This window comes from Perna viridis, chromosome 4 (assembly GCF_037379345.1).
Source record: "Perna viridis isolate PV_CMFRI_1.1 ecotype Kerala chromosome 4, ASM3737934v1, whole genome shotgun sequence".
Classification (NCBI taxonomy): Eukaryota; Metazoa; Mollusca; class Bivalvia; order Mytilida; family Mytilidae; genus Perna; species Perna viridis.
Genome location: NC_142448.1, coordinates 48,287,711 through 48,309,024, shown reverse-complemented (window position 1 = coordinate 48,309,024; position 21,314 = coordinate 48,287,711). Strand labels below are relative to the sequence as shown.

At 32.8% G+C, this 21,314-nt stretch overlaps 1 protein-coding gene across 1 annotated transcript in view; it reads left to right on the top strand.

Moving 5' to 3' along the window:
• Positions 1-14,764, top strand: part of LOC148620345 (uncharacterized) — a 43,698-nt gene extending 28,934 nt beyond the window's left edge. The window contains exons 3-8 of the mRNA XM_088581157.1: positions 6,145-6,561; positions 7,534-7,812; positions 8,830-8,865; positions 9,167-9,230; positions 9,634-9,903; positions 13,554-14,764. Coding sequence (XP_088437283.1) covers positions 6,145-6,561; positions 7,534-7,812; positions 8,830-8,865; positions 9,167-9,230; positions 9,634-9,903; positions 13,554-13,815 — 1,328 coding nt within the window. The 3' untranslated portion in view covers positions 13,816-14,764. The remainder of the gene's footprint in view (positions 1-6,144; positions 6,562-7,533; positions 7,813-8,829; positions 8,866-9,166; positions 9,231-9,633; positions 9,904-13,553) is intronic.
• The last annotated feature ends 6,550 nt before the right edge of the window (positions 14,765-21,314 follow it).

Sequence of the window (21,314 nt, the reverse complement as noted above, 5' to 3'; positions counted from 1 at the left end):
AGGGTTCGGATTAGAGTTGGCGTGAGGGTTAGGGTTAGAGTGAGAAAAAATAGAAAATGAAATAGAACAATACGGACAAGACTAACAGAACACTACCGATAAGGGTTAGATCTAAGGTTAGTGATGAGATAATAGAAAAACAATCACAATAAATATTAGGGTTAGGGTTAGATAATAGAAACAAACAGAGCAATACTTACTTATCCGTGTACCTTAAGTCTTAAAAGATATCATCTCTAAGCAAGTTGAATTAATACTTATCCGAGGAAACAGCACGACATATCTTACTCACCCCCGGTCCACCGTGGTGAAAGAACACAAAACACACACAGATTAATCCAAATATATTGAAACATCTTTATCAATTACGATTTTTAAATTTTCTAATATGTACACTGTGTTTTTCAAGTCGTAGACTGTTTGTCCAACACTTCTATAATGTCCACCTTGTCTTCTAGATCATCAGATATACTGAAATAAAAAAAAATAATATAAAATTAAAACAGAATAAAACAATAATAATACTAATAATAAATACTGTCGACTATTGATAGATAATTGATTAACACGTAGATATAAATAATAAATTACTTTCTTCCTTCCTTTTGTGTGGTACTTGGGATCGGTCTACACCCCTCATGTGTGATTTCTATATACACTTCTTCGGGTGTTACAAAATACATCATCTAATATATATTATGGTCATAAGAAAAATGAGATAGGAGACTATCAACGAAACTTGAAACAATCAATCAAATTCTAAAAGACGGTGTTGTGTACCGTTTAAATAAAATTAAACTAAGTACTTTAAAAATAATACAATATTACTTACAGACAGTCAATCTATTCAGCTACCATTTTCGAGTCGACGAACACCCCTTTCCAGATTTCACAAGTAAAGTGACGGTTTTTCTCGCAGCTTATTTGTTTCTATGTCATATTTGACTAAGGTTAGAGTGGTTATAATAAATAATATACAATACGTGATTTTCTTTCGTCTATAAATACGGTTTATACCAAACAACTTAAGTCCTCCTACTTTTTCCCTTTCATTTTTTTTGCTTTTGAAGCTTTGAAACTTTTTAATTCAAAAGAAAAACTACACGACACGCCTTCTTAAGAAAACAAGAACAAAATCAATTTGTGTCGTTGGTAAGAAAAAACTGTTTCACAGGAAAATTAAACGTTTAAGTTGATGATGTATTTTGTAACACCCGAAGAAGTGTATGCTGAATGGGGACATACAAAAATGTTCACACTAATGTCAGGACTATGTACCCAATGAAATCTCTTTTTAAGGATTGGGACGTAGTTGGGCTATGTGGGATATATGTCCGTGAGTACGGTGCCCGAATCCTGGAACAGGATGTATGGGGTCCATACCGGCTTATAAAGATAACCCATTTTCTCTTTCCCTGTGGCGTTGCCTACCACAGAGGCCAGTGAAGGGCAACAACAACTGTGAAAGCGGTATTTGATGTAACTGGTGGGATTCAAAGAATCGTCACCATGTATCCTGTTTGCGAAGATTGATCGCACCGGAAAAAAACGACCCTTTTCAGGGCCATGATCTTATTGTTAATGTTGGTATGATCTTATCGCACACACGTACAAACACACACGTACCAACAAGCACGTACATACAAACAAACACACGTACAAACGTACATACACACACGTACATACAAACATGTATATACATACATACACGTACAAACAAAGATACAATCACACACACGTACAGACACAGACACAAACACACACACGTACAAACATACACACACACACGTACATACAATGTTCTAGAAACCATATAAAAACGATTTTTACCCAGAAAATGTGACAGTTGTATGTAGACTGTCGTAGAGTAAACATGTTCCCCTGTTCCACCTGTTCAAAGACGTTGAGTAGAATGGATTGTTTAAACAGACAAATGAGATTAGTTCATCGTAAAAAATCAGATACGACAAGGTACAGACCCTCCCCACAGATAAGTCCCAGCCAAATCGACGTATCGGACTATGATACTTTGATGACCGGATTTCACCAGTATTCTTTGAGGAAAGAAAAGCAAGATACTTTGATGAAAGGACTACGCCACGACCCTTATACTTCGATGAAAGGGATACCACAATCGATCCAGGATGAAACTCAAAAAAGCTTGCCCAACTGACGAAAACTTTTTCATGCTTCCGACAGACGACCCTCTTGCTTTCGACGTACCCAAAGGATACTTGGACGATTACTACATGCCGTGGGCCCATCCGTTTACTAGCGTCATAGCAGGATCCACCGAAAGTGGAAAACGATATTTGTACGCCGATTTGTTCAAAACGTGACGCACATGATGATGCCTAGACCCGATCGGATAACGTGGTGCTACGACGTGTACCAGACGATTTATGGACCCATGGAGATTGTCAACTTTGTATGAGCTTGACACCTTGGATCCCAGGAGGAAACACTTGCTTATTCTAGACGATATGATGAATTCGGTTCCAGAATCTATCTCGCACCTTTTCACGAAATATTCTCACCATAAAAATATAAGTGTCATGTTGTTGGTCCAGAATCTGTTCAACAAAAACAAGTATCACAGAACCATAAGTCTGTATGCCCATTACCTGGTTCTGTTACAAAATCCCAGAAGCGTATCACAGGCCATGACCATGGCCCAACAAATGTTTCCCAAAAAGACAAACTACTTTATGAAATTGTATGAGTATGCCACCACTGAACCCCACGGATATTTACTGATCGACATGAAACAGGGCACTCCCAAACCTTCAGATTGAGAAGCAATATTTTCCCATTGGAAATTCAGGATGTGTTCTTGGATGAGGAAAAGTAAAAATAGAGATGAAAAAGGATGTGTGGTCACTTTTCGCAAAGGAGATGGACGCACCCCGAGCAATAAAGATTTACAAGATAGTCCCCTGTCGAGGGATTCATTTACCAGTCGCGATGCTATATACATGAAATGTACGACAGAACGTGCACAATGCAAACCAAAGAATGAACTGACAAAAGAAAGTTAGGCCTAAAAAAGACCTCGTGGTAGACCAGCAGGAGAAAAAAAAACCAATAAAACAGATTTGACGTCTATAAATGCAACTGTATAGAGAGGATCTCGGAACAAAGATCGAGCAGATGTATTAAGAACGTAAAACGTACAACATCAGAACATCACATACAAGTGGAAACCACAGCGGAGAATCTTGCATCCTCACATAAGAATCGATGACCTTAATCAATCAGAAAGTTGCAAAAAAGAGAGGACGTTTCATCAAAAATAGCAGGAGCTATACGGAATATACAATGCACACCTACAGAAGTCATGTAAAACTAAGGAGCAAAAATAAAGTGAAGTCTTCACTAGAACCGACAAAAATGTACCAGGACGAAGGAAACGCCATCATGAAAAAGGAATACGCCAAAGGATACACACTATTTGCCTTTGATGTGACACCAGACATATCGTAAATGGGAGCATTTCAGCTGAAAAAAACAAGGCAACCTGAGAGTAGAGATTCATTTTTCGGAATCACTTCAAGCCACCACCAATGTCGTATTGTACGCCGAATTTGACAACGTCATCGAAATAAATAGAACAGACAAGTGTTTGTTTGACTACAGTGCATGATGACAGACATACATTGACACCATACTGAAAAAACACCCGGTCACCAGACATATATTTGAAGGGGTGTATGCGAGGAAAAGATTGCCCAGAGACATAAACGTTTTCTTTGCTTTAGTGGGAAACACGGATCCGGATAATATCCCCGCACACACTGGGTAGCCGTATACGTAGACGCCAATTCGAGAGAAGAATACTACGACCCGACGGAAAGACCACCCTTTCAACACGCCTATCTGAATTTTATTAACAAACATTGCAGTAGTTGGACGTACAACGCAGTACGAGTACAAGAAGAAGATTCCGTCGTAAGTGGAAAACATTGTATATTTTACCTCATACACAGATGTGCAGGATGACCCATAACGCACGTGACCAGGATCCTGGACGACCCCGAAGAAGCTACAGATATAGTTGTCGATTTTGTCAATAAAGTATCGAAAATGTATCATAGCATTGTTATTCATAAAACCCGTAACGAAAATTATACACTTATTCATAACATTACAACAATCCACTCGGATTACATTCAAAACAACACACGGCATCTTCTACGTTTTGATGCATCATATAACACGGAAGTGTCTCCTTTAAACCCGGAACTACGTCCGGAATGACTTTCATTTCGTCCAACAATGCATCATATTATTCGGAGGTCAAACTGATTCCACGCTCACTGGGGTGTCTCAGGTTGTCGTTGGGTGATAACTTCGAGGTTAAGATTCTTACCTTATCTCTTCTGAAAGTCCGCAAGAGAATGACGATTTCGAAAATGTCCGGAATGATTATCCTTCCGGCCACCGCACACGATTGGATCTCAAACATTTGAATTTCATTGGTCGCAATTAAAACATTTAAATCCATAGGACAACGCCAATGAAGGAGTGGTTATTTGTAACTAACGATTCCAATCCATATGACAACGCTAATGAGGAGGCGGTTCCCGTTTTCAATTCGTCCGCGTCGGTCAAATACACTATAGCGTGGGGTGGTAAGGGTCAGAAGGGTTAGGGGTCAGAAAGGTCAGAATGGTCATTGGTCAACAGGTGTCAGTGGTCACTTCCGGTCTCATCCAAGGGTCACTTCCAGTCCTTGACCACCGGATGTGACGTCATGCGCATGCGCATTGGGGTGCACCACCTGAAAAATACGACTTGAAATCATTATGAATGCTACTCATGAATTTAATAAATAATTGTTTGATCAAACGGATTAATTATCGTAAATCAATCATATGTACTAAAAACGTCAGAAAACCACAGTTATTAAAATTGACTGAAATTTACAGTACTGAAAAATGACTGAAACTTCCAGTACTGCAAATTTAGTGCAATGCATAGTACTGAAAGTTTACTGAAATTGTCAGAACTTAAAATTGACTAAAATGTGCAGTACTGAAAAATGACTTAAAGTCAAATTATTGTTAAAAGGTCAAAAAAGGTAAGTACCGAAATTTCCAAAAGAAATTACTTAATGAAAAAAAAATACTGATTATATATCGGCATTAAAGTACATAAAATTTTTAGTTAAATTCCTGCATAAACTTCATTACATAAATAAAACAAAGAAATAGCTGAAAGATGCTTGCAAGCAATCATGATTTGATGTTTCTAGCTATTCACTTCAATTAGATATAGTAAGGTAGAGAACAATTTTCAATTGAGAGAGGCTATTTTTAATGTGTATATATCTGACTTATGTTGAACCATCTTTTGTATCTGAAAACACTTAAAAGTTGTTTTAATGCAACCAGATGCAAATTTCTGTAATATATGGGTCATTGCAAATATTTGTTCAATGGTCTAGATAAGAAAATATCAAATTTCGTACTGTTTCTTAAAAATAACACGTATTCATTTACAAGCAATACGGCATATTCCACCAATACAGTATAATTGAAATGGCCTAAAAATAAAACAAAATATGTCTTTTATCTCAAACAACCAAATATGTGTATACGTGGATCCTCGGCAAAACGTTGTGTTAGATCTGAAGGGGTAGAATTACAGAAAAAATCATATTTATCTGACAAAAAAACAGCGTATAGTTCGTGTTACTTGTCCTTGACTATATTGATAGCCATGCTATTTTGGACATATTTTACCATGTAAAACGCCAATCGTCTGCTAAACTTTTTCATTTCTGATATCATATTTATCATGATTTCTGCAAAATTAATTTAACCGTTGGAACTAATCTGATTATCCAGTCATATGCGTTGTTTAACGAAAGTTGCATGGTACACAAAGAATGATATACGAAGTGCGTATACGATATGTACACTATTCATTATCTGCGGAATACACAATCCAATAAAAAAACATACCTGATATATATGTATCACTCAAAACAGAATAAAATGAGAATTTTCAAGGGTTCATGATTTATATAAAAGCTTTGAACTTTAAGATTTTCAATTTAGTATTTTATTGCATTGTACAAATCTTGTTATGTTTGCGTAAAACTATTTAAAAAAAATTACATAAGTATCTGATCAATTTCAGTCCTGCCGTCAAAGCCATCAGACATTTTGGTATTCTTAAACAGTACTTCAATTGACTACACTACACACCTGTCTGCAACAAATTTTGGACAAACCACCGCTCTTTTTCGCAACGATACAGAAAACGAGCAAATGTTAGCAGAAGGTAATCTAATGGTTATCATTTGTTCAGGAGAAATTGGGAATCCACCAGAGAATTTAACAGTTCAGAGAGTTCTGAAGGACAGAAAAGTGAGTATCATTACTGCATTGGACGCACAAACAATTCACGACGCAGAAAACTGTACATATTACCAAAACAGTTCATTTGCAGTTAACCTGACTGCTGAAGACAACGGAGCAGTATTCAGATGCGCAGTGACATCTTTTATACATGACGATGGAATGTCCATCAAAACGGGACCGATTGATGTTAAATGTAAGTTTGTATATTTACTTGCTAATTACTTAAGTAAATGTATCCTATTTTCTCAGAAATACCATTTGGTGAATTAAGGCAGTCGTGAATGTAAAGTCAACGTTTTAACATGAGAAATAAAAACGCTTAAATGTGACTGTTATACATGTGTTATCTGATGAAAAAAAGCCATTTTCTTGTATACATCCTGAACTACTGTTACATTCATTATTTGAAGTACTTGTTTTGACAGAATTATTTCTCAGAGCCCGTTAACTTTGTTTTGTTTTGTTTTGTTTTGTTTTGTTTTGGTTTGTTTTGTTTGTTTTGTTTTTTTTTGTTTTTGTTTTTGTTTTGTTTTTGTTTGTTTTTGTTTTGTTTGTTTTTTGTTTTGTTTTTTGGTTTTTTTGGGGTTTTTTTTGTCTAACTGAGATCCTAAGTAAGTTCTAAATCATCCGCTTTGAACAAAATATTAAAGAAGTCAAAACCCTTCGATAATTGTGTCACTTGAATACTTGAATTAAAGTGGCATTGTTATAGACATAGTTAAGCATGAACGAAAGATTGCAGTTTTAATTATGGGGTATAATTTGGAAATTAAAGTATTTTTTACATGTAACATTTATGTTAAAAGTCCTAATAATAGTTAGTTTGATAAGGTCTTCAGGAAGTCATGTTAAGTCATGATTTAAATATATTTTCCCAGTGACATTGCAATTTACATAGTAAAATGTTTCTGTTGTAGCAATTGTCATGTTTGTTACATATGATTCCTTATTATTTAGCACAGACATATATAAATTCTTATTTGTACATAAAAACAAGTTCGTGATTGTGACACAAAAAAAAACAACATGCACTACGTTTTTTCTGTGTAAAAATACATGTATTAAACTTTCAAAAAATATCAAAAAGAAAACAATTGTAGAAGCAGTTTAGTTTAAGTTTGGACTGTTGTCCATGTTTTCTTTTAAAAACAATATTTTATTGTAGATCAAGTGCGTCAACCAGAGATCCATATTCTTCCAAAAGATCATTACACCCTGCCTATAACACTAGATTGCAGAAGTACTGGAAATCCAGAACCAGTGTATACATGGTACAGGATCACAAACACAAGTCAACCAGATAATTGGGTACTCCTTGCCAATAACACTAGGAATGTAACACTAACCAATATAACCGATTTGGGTTTATATCGTTGCAATACCAGCAATACTATTGGCATGATCTTATACCGGAAAAGCAGGACAAGAAATATTAATTTAAGAGGTATGAGGAATGCAAAATACAATTAAAGACTTGTTTTCAGAGTAACCATAAGTGAAGTATTTTTTTTTTCATTATTTGTGACTACTGGTATTGTCTGTACAGCTAACACAGTAGCATTGTTGTTTGTTGTACTTTCAGGTTTCGCGTATCCACTTAACTTGTAACAGACGTATATCGTAATTGAACTTAACTTATTTGTTTTATCCATTATATCCTTTCCCCGACCAATATGAAACGTTGGAATGTGTGTGTGTGTGTGTGTGTGTGTGTGTGTGTGTGTGTGTGTGTTAAATTATTGCAAAAAGAAGAGATCTTTTTGAATGATATTTTTTTACTTGGAGTCTTTTAGAGAATGATCAAGCATTTGCTATGAAAAACCCATTTCAAATCAGTTGAATTAAGGCGCATACAATTTCAACAGACAGTAATTTCCTTTGAGATTTTGCTTAAGATAAGGGAGATAGTATTGCTTTTTTTAACATCACAGAGTTACGGAATTAAATTTACATTTTACAAAAAATAAAATAAAATATTTCTTATATTTTACTGCTGCATTAATTGATACATGGTTTGCCGATCCGTATGTCTGATTTGTTCCTCGCTGTATTTTGACAAATGGAACAAAAGTACCCCTCATCGGTGAAAATCAACGATTTCGTGTCTTTTTCGTACTTTTCTTCACTTTTATTTCTTTAATGTTGCTTTGAGGACGTTGGCGTTAATCCAAGGATGCTTGTGTTTTCAGTAGGCTCACAGTTTTCTTTGTTCTCTTGATTGCGAACATCTTCAGCTTTTCTTTTTCCTCTGGTCATAAATAAAAAAACTAAACGAGGCGCGATTAAATCTTGGTAGTATTACAGTGATAACTTAAAAGTCTGGATTTTATGATGAAATGCCGACCAGCTTGCCAGAAGGAAAGGTGGTCAGTCGGAAATTAAAGATGGTCGGCAAACCCGACTTAAATGCCGAATCGAAAGTCACTGACACATATGACATTAAAACATTTTTTCATTTCAGTAATGTCTACAACAACGGAAACTTATTCTGTATTTAGTAAGTGAATAATTGATTTTTGCTGTAACATTGTTGTAGCAATAACATAATAACTAGGTCAATTTGAAATTTAAACAAAATCAGATATTTGCTAGCTATTTCTGTAAAGATCTAAACAGAATGTGCTTTTTGGTTTTACTAGATTAATTTGTGTTAGATGTTTCATTGGCAAGCACAAATTTACATACATTTCATGGTACCACATGTCACAAAGAAGTTCACTAACGATTAAATAGATACTAGTAGATATGTTTAAACATTTGTTATGAATAAACAAATCCCTTTCTTTGTTTGTGAATAGTTACAGTACCAGTGATTGTTGCAGTTTGTTTAGTAGTAGCAGCCCTTTTCATTAGTTATAAAAAGTATGTGTTTATTTATCTATTCGGATAATGTAAATAAGAATCCAATGATACAAATACAAGTAAACAGACAAAATGTGTGTATTAAATGTCGTAAGCTTGCTGTTTACTTATTCAATAAAGAAGCAATGTTACAATATTAAACTATGTTTTGTTACATGTATATTAGTATTGATAGGTAAGTCTATTTAAGTGGATTCTGTTAAGCCAAAGTATAAAACATTAATTGCAAAACAAGTGATATCCTACAGGGACATATTTTTACATGACTATAATCCCACATAGGGTATATTAAGCCTAAACTAGTAGTAAAATATACATTATATGAAGTTCATGTGAATGTCTTTTATAATTAATTTCAACAGGAAGTTGTATTCAAATAAATAATCATACTTTTCAATTGCAGGAGGAGAAACTTTCCTTCTTTTCAGAGAATTTTACATTCACTTGGAGTTGACAATAATGGTTATGTGAAAGATGATTGTGAAAAAAGAAATGGTCGAGATATTTTTTCCGGACAAAAATATGCAAAGGTGCATAAACAAAATGTTCAACAGGAATTAGACATCCAAAATCCAGTTGGAAATGAAATCTCTGATGCAACAGATAACTGGCAAGATAGGCAACCATCAAACGATGAATCATATGATACAGTTGTTGAAGAAAGATCTCCAAAGTACGAAGTGTTGTAATTGCATTGTAATGTGTAATTGATAACGTCTTGTATTATATTTTATTATAAAAATGTCATTGTCATATTTATTTTACGATTTCAAAGCCAAGTAAATAATGACATTCCACTTTCGTAAATACTTTTTATTCTAAATTTCACTCTTTCTTATAAAAGGCTGATTTAAAAGAAGAAGTGAGGCGTTATGGAAAGATATAAAAAAAAATGTATCACTTATCCTGAGGTGGAAGCACTTGGTTGTTGACCGAGTCTGCCCATACTTTAAACTTCTGAACTTGCATCACTCAATTTAAATATCTGATTTCTTTCCAGATTACCAATATGAGTAATTTTTCTGTCACAAATAAATCCGTAATATGAAATCATTCTTAATAAAGTGGCTTACAGGAATTTATCATTAACCGAATTTAAAAAAAAACTTCCAATCACTCGTATGCATTTCATTTTATATTATAATTATCAACATAATTTTTTTTTAAATATTTATTAGAACTAACCATATAGTCAATTAGTTAATCTATGATTTACCTTTAAACGAAAACCTCAACACGTTTTGTAAACTCTGTTCGAATCTTTATATAGTTTTGGATATAGTGTCTTTAGTCATGTGATTGTTATCATCATGATACATGTCAGAGTCCCATAAAACGTTTACTAAATATGGTATTTGGCCATGAAAAAAGTGATTGCGCCAAAGGAACTTGGAGCAAGGGGCAAGAAAATTGAGAATTGTCGGGTGATGCTATGAAAAATGGGCGTTGGGAAAGGAAGCAATACAAAGTAATTGAAAAGACCCGTTAAGATAAGCATAAGCATGACTTCATGTATCTCGTAGTGAAAGTTTAACATCATTAAATAATAGCGAGCACCGAAAAGCGATGTTAGCTCCGCGGGAAGTAGATATACTTAATTTCCATTTCATTGACTACTCCATATTATGTATGTAACACTAAAAACTGCAGAGCGTGGTATCCGTCAAACACATATGATTAAAACTTCGTTCTTCTAATTGTCATTTTAACAATACACGTCAAGCATCATACAAGAGCAGAAAAGTTTTTTCCAAGTTTAATTAATATTTATACTATAATATGCGGACATAAGTAACTCAAATATCGTGATTATTGTCTATTTCGGCTATGTTATCTTGCACCATTCGGCAACTTTGTTTTTGTCTTGTTTAGTTGGTGTTGTTTAACTTCAATTATCATTAACTTGCCCTTCATGCATATTTCGACATACTTAAACTCTTCAAGCATTCTAGTGATGAGTCGGAAAACTTACGCAGGATAGTTAAGGCATTTCAAGTATATTTTCTACTAGATAAAATGCCAGTCATAAAATACTATAATGTCATAAACAATGTTTACGTCAACGTTCAGGCGATTACAATTTTATATTAAACAAACGTTTTTTGGTAATGCTTTCTAGATACATTGGAAGAATAAAGAAAATAAATTAAGGGTTTCAATCACCACTTCAGTTTTCAGCTTTAATGTTTTTAGAAGTTTGCTTATTTCACGTTTCTTACGATTTAAGTGGGCGCGGTTATTTTTTTATATATGGAAAACAAGCTTGAACATTTCACGGCATCCCCATTTAGTATAATAATTTACTCAGTGTTTCATTTCCATGTGAATATAACCCGCATGCTCATAATAATCAACATTTACAACATTAAAAAATCATTAAAATTATTAACACATGCGTGTAATTGCAATTAAATGCATCTTCTTTGCAACGCATATCAGTGCTACATATAGATCAACGAAATTTGCAGCATCATGCACACTTGTATTACAAATTTAAGGCATTCATTGTCATACGGTGGATAAGGTACGAATATGCACGGTTATAATAAAGCACATAAGTGAAAGACTATCGTATAACCCACTGTGTCACTGAATATTGAATCTAAAAATAGATCAATGGACTGTTTGTAAACAAAAGAGAAACGAGAGTTGAACGCGTTCTATGTCGGTTTTTCATCTCGTCCGACCTGTTCCACTCAACCAAATTTCTCATCATCAATAGAATCGGAAGTAAGGAATTTATATGTATCTGGCAAAATTCCATGAGGGATAGTAGAACAAAATAATCATTCGCCGACTTTTACAGATTAACAAATTTCACTGCAAAGCATATTTCTGATTTGATTTTCTTGGCTATCTGACGATTCATTTCTTTTCCCAGCAAAATACAGGAAAAATATATTAATTCAAACTGTCTTGCAAAATTTAAAAAAATTGTTTGCGATTAACAGGTCGGGCCAAAGCATTTTATAGTTGACTTGAAAGATGTCAGAAAATGATCACGTGATTCACAAGGGAAAATCCCAATAAATAGAAAATAGAAATATCGGTTCATATTAATTGAGCTGTTTTGGTAAGGCACATGTGTATCAAAACAAAACGATAAAGGGAAACCAAATCAATCTACCTTAGAAAACAAAATAAATAGTATAAGAAATGTGTTCATTTGACCCAGATGCCCTTTCTTATCATACAAATGAAGATAAATTGCTAACTGCAGGTCGATCTCAATAAAATGATTAGTTAAAAACTCAGTTTTATTATACATAATAATTTCTATTTTCACTGTCAAATATTCAAGTAACTTTGAACACAATCAAAAGTCCAAAAGTCCATAATACATTCTTTTAACTCACCCGTAATTTTAGAAGTATTTGGTCATTTCATCAAATTTTCTGCTATAATTTTCAGGATATAGGCTTAAACTGCCATAACCGTTACGTTTTGCCTTTAAAGTAAAAACAACCCTTAACAAAGTGAAATCCTACATCTTCGACTGAATGGAAACAATCGTAGGTCATTTCATATATGTATTGTTCATCAATTAAAAGTTTCTTTATACTACACCTCAATAATTTGGCTAACAAATGAAAGTGTCGTATTTCTAGTGCAATGATTTAAACAAAGAGTGGTCTTTCACCGAATTTTACCCAAAAGCGACCTTCGTAGGTAACATTAACCAATTTATTAATTGAAAGTTTTTTTTAACATTATGGTATTCAATATACATGTATTTGTTAAATAAAATCTTCATTTTTATTAGTTTTTTTTAGTTTTTGTTTTTATTAGCAAAAAAACGTCTTTTAAATCTCTTCATCTTTAAGCCGTACCAGGAGAGGTCTTTTTCCTATATTTCTCTCAATTTTAAGATATACCTTGATATAATTGGTTTTATATACTACGTGACAAGTTTGGTATCGGTTGTATTTAAACGAGACACTCACACAATACTGATGACCAAATATGGTAGGAATGAACATTCCACCTATCGGTTCCAGGGGAGAAATCATTTTAGAAACGTTGAAGAAGACACAATCAACATCTATGACTGGAGCAAATCAATGACACAAGCTCATATCGAAGATATTAAATTTAAATAAACGGTTTGAAATCAATGCCAGCTTTATCACTTATCATGTGTGTTTGTATTCTCTTCAATTTTACCGAGTGCATGCGTTATTTGTGACAATATGTAGTAAATTATACTCCTAAAATATTATCAATACATTAATTAACATTAACATAATAAAGAAACGATATTTAACACAGACGCAATTCGGAAAAAAAGGTGTTATTGACAAACTATTTCATTTTGTATTAAAGACAGGAACACACCCACACTCCGAATGCTGAACTCGTCCTGGGAGAGAATAATGGTACCATACAATGGCATAAGGAATTTCATCCGCAATCAAAAGATAGGAATACAGAAACTGCTGTTTTAAATATTCTGCTAGATGACAATAATCACTACGCACCAGGACATGAAATTTATGATACAACACGTAATGATCGACATGTGACCCCAAATGATGCCGAACTGTATGATAAAGTTGCTGATACCAGGGATCCAAAAAATATTTAAGAGTTTTTTTGTATTCTCCATAATAAGAACCAATGATTGATTTAAGTCCGTAACTTTGAATTGTAGAAGCTGTTGAAATGATGATGGTGGCATCTATTTCACAAACAAATGCATATTGACAATTAATCGAATGATTGGAGAACGCAGACAAAGATCAAATTTCACAATAGAAGACGTGAAAAAGGACGTTTTGTGATACTTTTCATTTTCAATGACCATAATAAGCTTTTTTCCATTATATTCATTTAAACTATGTTTTGAAAACATAATCAAATTAAGAATATGTCGATTTTACACTTAACAAATAAAATAAATATTATACATAAAAAGACAAAAAAAACTATGGCTATCAGAATGACAAATGACAAATATGATTATATTTTCAGGAAGCAAACATTTGACAAAGTATTAGGACCACTTATTAAACATAATTAACAAACCGTCAGTAAGACGACAGGTTACGAATATGATTATGTTGAGGTTAATGAACTGGGATAACAAAAAGAGGACGAAGTTCACAGATTACTTTTATTATTTTCCAAAAGTGTTAGGTGGTATTAAAGACAAATTTGATGAAAGTAATTTAAACATCTTGCCAACAAAGGGATTAAAACACGCAGAGACAGACTGAAGTCACAAAATCCAAAAGAAAACACTTTCGCGCTAGACTTCTTACAATTAAGCTTTCGGAACAGGGTTATGTTGCTACAAGATTGAAGTCATCACTATAGAAGTTTTATAGTCGTCATCCATCCTGAACTCGTGAATCCTTAAGGTATATCCAACTGCACCATGAAAACTAATTTATTCAACGTTTCACAGTTTTCCTTTCCTCTTTCGTCTACCCTGGACTTATGACCCAATTTCGGTGGTTGTTTCAAGGAAAGCAGAGGACGCTTACCCTACCGGTGCACCTGTTCCATGGTCCCAGTTTTTAGTGGAGTCTGAGTTGCTCATTTACTTTTGTTTCTTTGTATATATTATTTTAGTTACCTTATGTTCCCTTTTGTTTTTGTTTGTTTTTCATCTCTGGTCTCTGTCCCTGGATTACATTCTTTTGATTTCCGCCAGAATCTAGAAAACAGAGACAACTATATCTTTTTAAAATGTCAGTGACACATTACCGGGAAAATCATATTGTTAAAGTACATTTATTTATCATTTCCGCCTGTATATCGCAAATCATACTTTAACACGTTTTAAAGAAAATTCCTTGACACCCTTTTGTCGGACCTGTCTTATATGATCATGATTTCAATTTCTGTTGTTGGGTCACTTAAAACATATATCATAGTTAGCAATTGTATCTTTTCATTAACATATATTAAGTGTGTAGTTATATACTATTAAGCATACAAAGCTAAATGATATTGCCATGTTGTTTTTTTTAATTTGCAATGGATCTAGACATGCTACACGTACTAGTTTTGTACTATTTTGTTTATTTTTTACTAATGTTTTATTACATCATATTTTAGTATTATTTTTTTGCTTTACACTTATTTTTTCTATCAGTGATGAATGTTGACATTTCGAATGCAATCAAAGGTTTAACCTTATACTTTTTATTAGATATGTAAGGAAAAATGTATTTGTAAAATAACACAAATTAGAAATTGTCATATAATTTTGATCAGATTTGGACTTTAGTATAGCTTTTCAAGCTAAAGAAGAAGGGTAACTTTCATTTCCAATTATCTCTTATAGAAATGTTTGTAGAAATCAATCGGTGATTTGATATTTGTGTTTAAAAACAAAAAACAAACATGGCGTCCGTGTTTTAAATTGACGCTTGTAAACTGACACAATGTTTTAACTACTTCTCTTTCTAAATAATATGTACACGGAGAATCAAAACGCTAAGTTTTTAATTGCATAATCCAAGTATTTATTCCTCACATCCTCTTGAAATAATTATTAAAGTGTTTGTAAAATTTGTCCTTTAAATTATTAATGATCAAATTTAGTAAAATTCTCTACGAAAACACAATGGCAAGAACAGTTTCCAACACTTTTTTCTTATACAATCAGAATAAACATATCTATGTCACAGATGCTCAAGGGTGAATTCAAATAATGTTTCGATTGTTTGCTAGTTGTATATAAACTATCTAGTTATAATTGACCAAACTGAGATTAATGTTATGCAATCTTTTGCCCGATTCATATACAAAAGTGTACTCATGTCGATCAAGTAACGGTGCCGGTGTTCAAATTTAGTATATCCCACTGCGAACCAATTGTTTCAAGACATGATAACGAGAACAAATGGCGACAATAGATTATTTAAACTTTGTGTCAAAATATATGAGCTTTTTAACGTTGGTTTTATTTGATCAAACTTGAAAACTTGTACAATAACATATGAAACTGACATTTTATGTTATGTTTTTTCTTTAAAACGAAAATTGTCCGAGTTAAATGTGCTACAAAAAGTGAACATCACTAAAATTAATCATAACTTGCTTAAAGTAGCAAATCTAAACTGTCTTAACAACAAATCTAAAAGAAATTTTGTTGTTCATGTTGTTCACGGTTATTCATTGTTTTGTTTGGTTTTGTTAGTTTGTTCTTTTTTGTAAATCACTCCTCCAATATCATTAATTTTGCTTTAGCCACAAGTATGTATATCATGTTTTCAATGGCGCTTTTAAAAGTGGTTGACAATACTTGAAATGAAAACTTCAGATCAAAATTCCTTGAATTCATTTAGATAAAACTTTTAAAACCGTTGCAATTGTTGTTGACGTCCACTGTTGATGATTCTTTTCTAATACACGTCATATTATTTGACTTTTTTCTCTGCAAAAATTCCATAATCATTATTTTAAACCATTTTTTAATTGTAATTTATTTTGAATATTTTGTCAATATAACATGTTTGTATGTTCGTTTTTTTCTCCTTTTGTATGTATTGCCAATTAATGAACCTTTATTTTACATGGTCAATCGATCTTGTTTTGAAATGCATGAGATGTTTGTTTTTGGATGTTAAACCATAAACAATCGATCAATCAGTGTATATTCGAATTTTCATCTAAATTATTCAAGATTGTACACTATTCCCATTCAAAATTCATTTCTAAAAACTGATTTTTTGTATGTATTTCAACTTCTTATCATTTTTTTAAACATCTAGAACTGAAGACGAAAAGACTGAAATATTAAAACGCAAATGTACGGGGATTTTCATAGTGTAACAATACTTTTAATAAAGACCTTAACAATGATGTCCTTATATGGGTCATTGTAGTGTATTGAAATTCAATTTAACGTGAATGGATTTGGCGACAATGTCAAAAAGTCCAAATCCCACTGGAACGAAAAAGGTCAACTCAAGGCCATTCATAGTTTTTCAATGAATGGCCAGAAACTCTTTAACCAAGGCAAGACATTAGTTGCCCCAAAACAACATTGTACACAGGTACAGCGTAACAATTGCTCCAATATACTCTAGCAACAAAAAAGTAAACTAAAAGTGAAAAGGAAACAATCCATACAGAGGCCAGTAACATACTTTGTACAGGCGGTAACAAATACGTTGGGTCCTTTTACATCTGACCAAGGAGAAAAAAATATTACACACATACAAAACAGACCAAAAAGATCCTAGTCCCTTGAAATACACAAACAACGGACCGCTAGCAGTTTACTTACATACCGTATAACGGGTAATTTTCAAGGGTGCTAACTTTGGCGTATTTTTGTGGTCTGTCTGAGAATGCCAATATATACTCAATGAAACTCTAAGCTTAATAATTCAGCACACCACTAAGTATTCGCCAAAAATAACATTCGGTGATAATTTTTGTATAATTATTAGACTCAAAATCGCCAACTTTGACACCTGCCAGAAAAAAAACTTGACAACTTGACGTACGGTATCAGCTGAAGAATTTAAGCTACCAACAGTTATTAGCGAATCAATGGTAAACCGAAAAAATACTCCTTATTTTTAACCATATGACAACAATATAATAATTATATCCCGTACGAATGAGCATGTTCAACAGTTAAGTTAACTTATTGGGTGTGAATTGGGCTTTCTGTGCTTTATGAAGAATATCACCATTAAATAAAGGGTGGAAGATACAGGCTCGTATTTCTAGTTTTCAAGTATATCTGTATTTACGAGTTCCTTGCATCGGTTGAAAAAATGTAAATGCTTTTTATGTGCCTGTGATATCGAAAAACCCCGATGTAGTTATATAAAGATTTTTTCCGTTAAAATCAAAAACATTATTACAAATACCAGCAAATCGAACAAATCATGATATGTAAAAACCATATGATGATGACAAGGGAACTTCACCATCCAAAATTGGATAGTGAACAATAGGGACTGAAAACTCATCCATTTTATTGTACATTTTACCATTAAATTTCCCACTTTTGATATGAATGCTACGATCAAGACATGGACATCCTTTACTTTCAATATTTGCTTCTTTCTAAGAAAGTTCTGCAGTATAATAAGTATAAAAATTGAAGTCGTCGAATATAAAACCCTACATATCGTCCAAACATCTGAGGATAATATAAAGTGTTTCTATGTTGTCTGAAAGGGCCTTTATTTATTTTAGACATAGAGCTGATTTTACAGGAAATTTGAACTTATAAATCCTGTCCTTCGCATTTAATAAATATGTAAATTTTCTAAATACTTATACATGACCGGAATCGTATACAAAATAAATCTGAACTTCCGAAACGAGTACATTGTGCATATACGTTCATGTCACACTCAGGAAAAGGTAAATAACCACTTCTGAGCAGGATGAAAAAAATGTTGACTCATTGAATTTTGAATGATGTCAAGGAGAAACTATTCATGTACATATGAAAAAAATATGTTTGTTCGAAACGATGACAAACAATTGTCATATTTATAGAATCAAAACATGTGAGTCATTCACAATGTTTTTTTTTTACTTCGCTCTGTATATATTACTCACAAGAAAATGACTGTAATGACAAAGAAAAGAAAAATTAAAAGTGTATTATTGACATACATACTTAAACAGTTAATATGAAAAATGTATTCATATTTTGTAGTATTGAAACAGCAGACATTCTGTTAAAAAGTCAAAATATCAAATTATTGCTTTATTAGATTAGCGTCAATTATTTCGAAAAATTCAAGCGTAAACAAAATTGTACAAGGAAACAGGAAATGTTTTTCCAATGGTAAAGCATCTTTTATCTAGGAAAAGTATGCCCACATTTAATACATATGTAAGAAGTCTAATGGGGTGAGGCAACTCTACCATCTTACTTGCTAGTGCATTACTACGTAGATACTTAGCATTACAAAGTATACAATGTAAAGTATGGATACATTTTTTTTTATTTTCCAATTAGAGTTGTAACTTTTATGCAACTGCAATTCGACTATCATAAATTATCATAAGAGAAGGCTCTAGAAAAGTTAAATATAAGATTTGCAATAGTAAGAATAGCAATACCTTTTAGTAGAAGAAGAGTTGTTTTTTTTTTTTTTTTTTTTTTTGCTTTTGTTACTTTGTATGTATGATTTTTGTTACTTCATGTTCTTTGTTGTGAATGTCTGTTTTCCATGTCTGGTCTTTGTCCCTGGATTACATTCTTTTGATTATCGCTATAGCCTTGGTTCCCTTGATTACTCCTTCAATGCCTTTACTTTATCAGGAGTAATATGATCAGATTTCTATTCGAAACTCTTCAAAATTAGCAGTCACACGAGAAAGGCTATTTTTTCTTAGTTTATTTCATTTATTGAATATTCTCATGAGGCTGACTTTATAACTAATCTGATCTAAAAGAAGTATCGTTTAGCTAGATCATTTTTTCTCAGTTTCCGCTATATAGATGGCGTATTATCGTTAAACAATCCTAGTTTCGGGGATTTAATACATCGCATCTACCCAAAGAACTTGAGATAAAGGATACCACATACACTCTTATGTCAGCCTCATATCTTGGCCTACACTCAGAGATCGATGGTAAACTGTTGATCAAGCTATAAGACAAACGACTTTTTCATTTCGTATTGTCAACATTCCCTTTATCTGTTGCAACATCCCTTCAGCACCTGTGTATGAAGTTTTCATATCACAATTCGTACGGTATACATCGGAATAAACTCTTTATGAGCAAATCAGAGGGGTGCTTCGAGAAAAGTGGAGGACGTGTGAATTATTTCCAGATTTATAACAATTGCACACCAAGAAGGCTCTAGATTTTCTTACAATTTTAGAAGAGCCGGATCTCATAGATCAATTTTCGTAGATATGGCTTTAGAACTACAACACCTTTAAAACTGGCCTTGAGCTGGCACTTCTGAAAGTTTTCCTGAGAGTTTAGGTTAACATGTAGGCGCAAAAATCAATATTAAAAATTGCACTGGTATATTGAGTAATATTCATGTAATCTGTGTAAACTAAAGAATTGCCATTTTTAATCATATATATCAGCAAGAGCATAAACATGAAAATTATTTAACCATATTTTTTAAACAATCAAAACATAACTTTTAAATCACCTGTTCAGTTTTATAAAGGTTTTAAAATAGATGGATATAACAATAAAATATCCGTATGCCACACTTAAAAACACATTGTATGTTTGAGTGCTTCATACTTATTCAATCTATGACATCACTTGTTAAGTAATAAATATAATAAGGACATAACATTCAACTTTTATGTTATATAATGAAACATAACATTTGAAGGCTTAATGGATTTCACTGTGGTCTACGAACAATAACTCTGATTGAAACACGAATTAAGATTAAGGTATAATCTGCTTACAGTTAAATCTCAGTCTAGAGTAGTTTAATATTTCTATATCCTTTTTCACAAATGGTCTAACTGCACTTATTACAATGTATCATTTTATTTTTTACACTTTTTATTCCTTGTTATCTTTCATGCTAGGGTCAAAAAGTTTGAAAAAAAGTCAGGTACAGATGACAAATCTAAGTTTTGTTTTTCTCCACAAAGTGGACACAGATAAGTTATCACATGATGTAAATCTAACGAATATACCGACAAAACGGCGACGGTTATTATTTTCAATATCTTCAAAGTAATGATAGGCTTACATAATTCAATACAGTTTCTGATAAAATTGATATATGATTGTTGTAAATTTACATTCATAAACAGTACACCTATTTTATATCAATTACGTATTTAATCTTGACAATTGATTACTTTGTGCAGTATATATACGAGCAGAAATATGCTCTGAGCTGATTAAACTAAAATTATGTATTCTCTATAAGGTGTAGCATTTATATTCGGAGCATGGTTTAATGTCAACCTATCTAAAACTTTATAACAGGCGGTCAGGCAAAGACATATAACAATTAATGTCATTACGATTTGCAACGCTTCTGCAGAAATAAATCTAGTAACTAACTTTATCTTGAACCATTGAACTTTAAGTAAACAATACATAAGGGTCACAACAATTTTTTTCCCGAGCACTAATCCGAAGCCATTTAATCTCCTGTT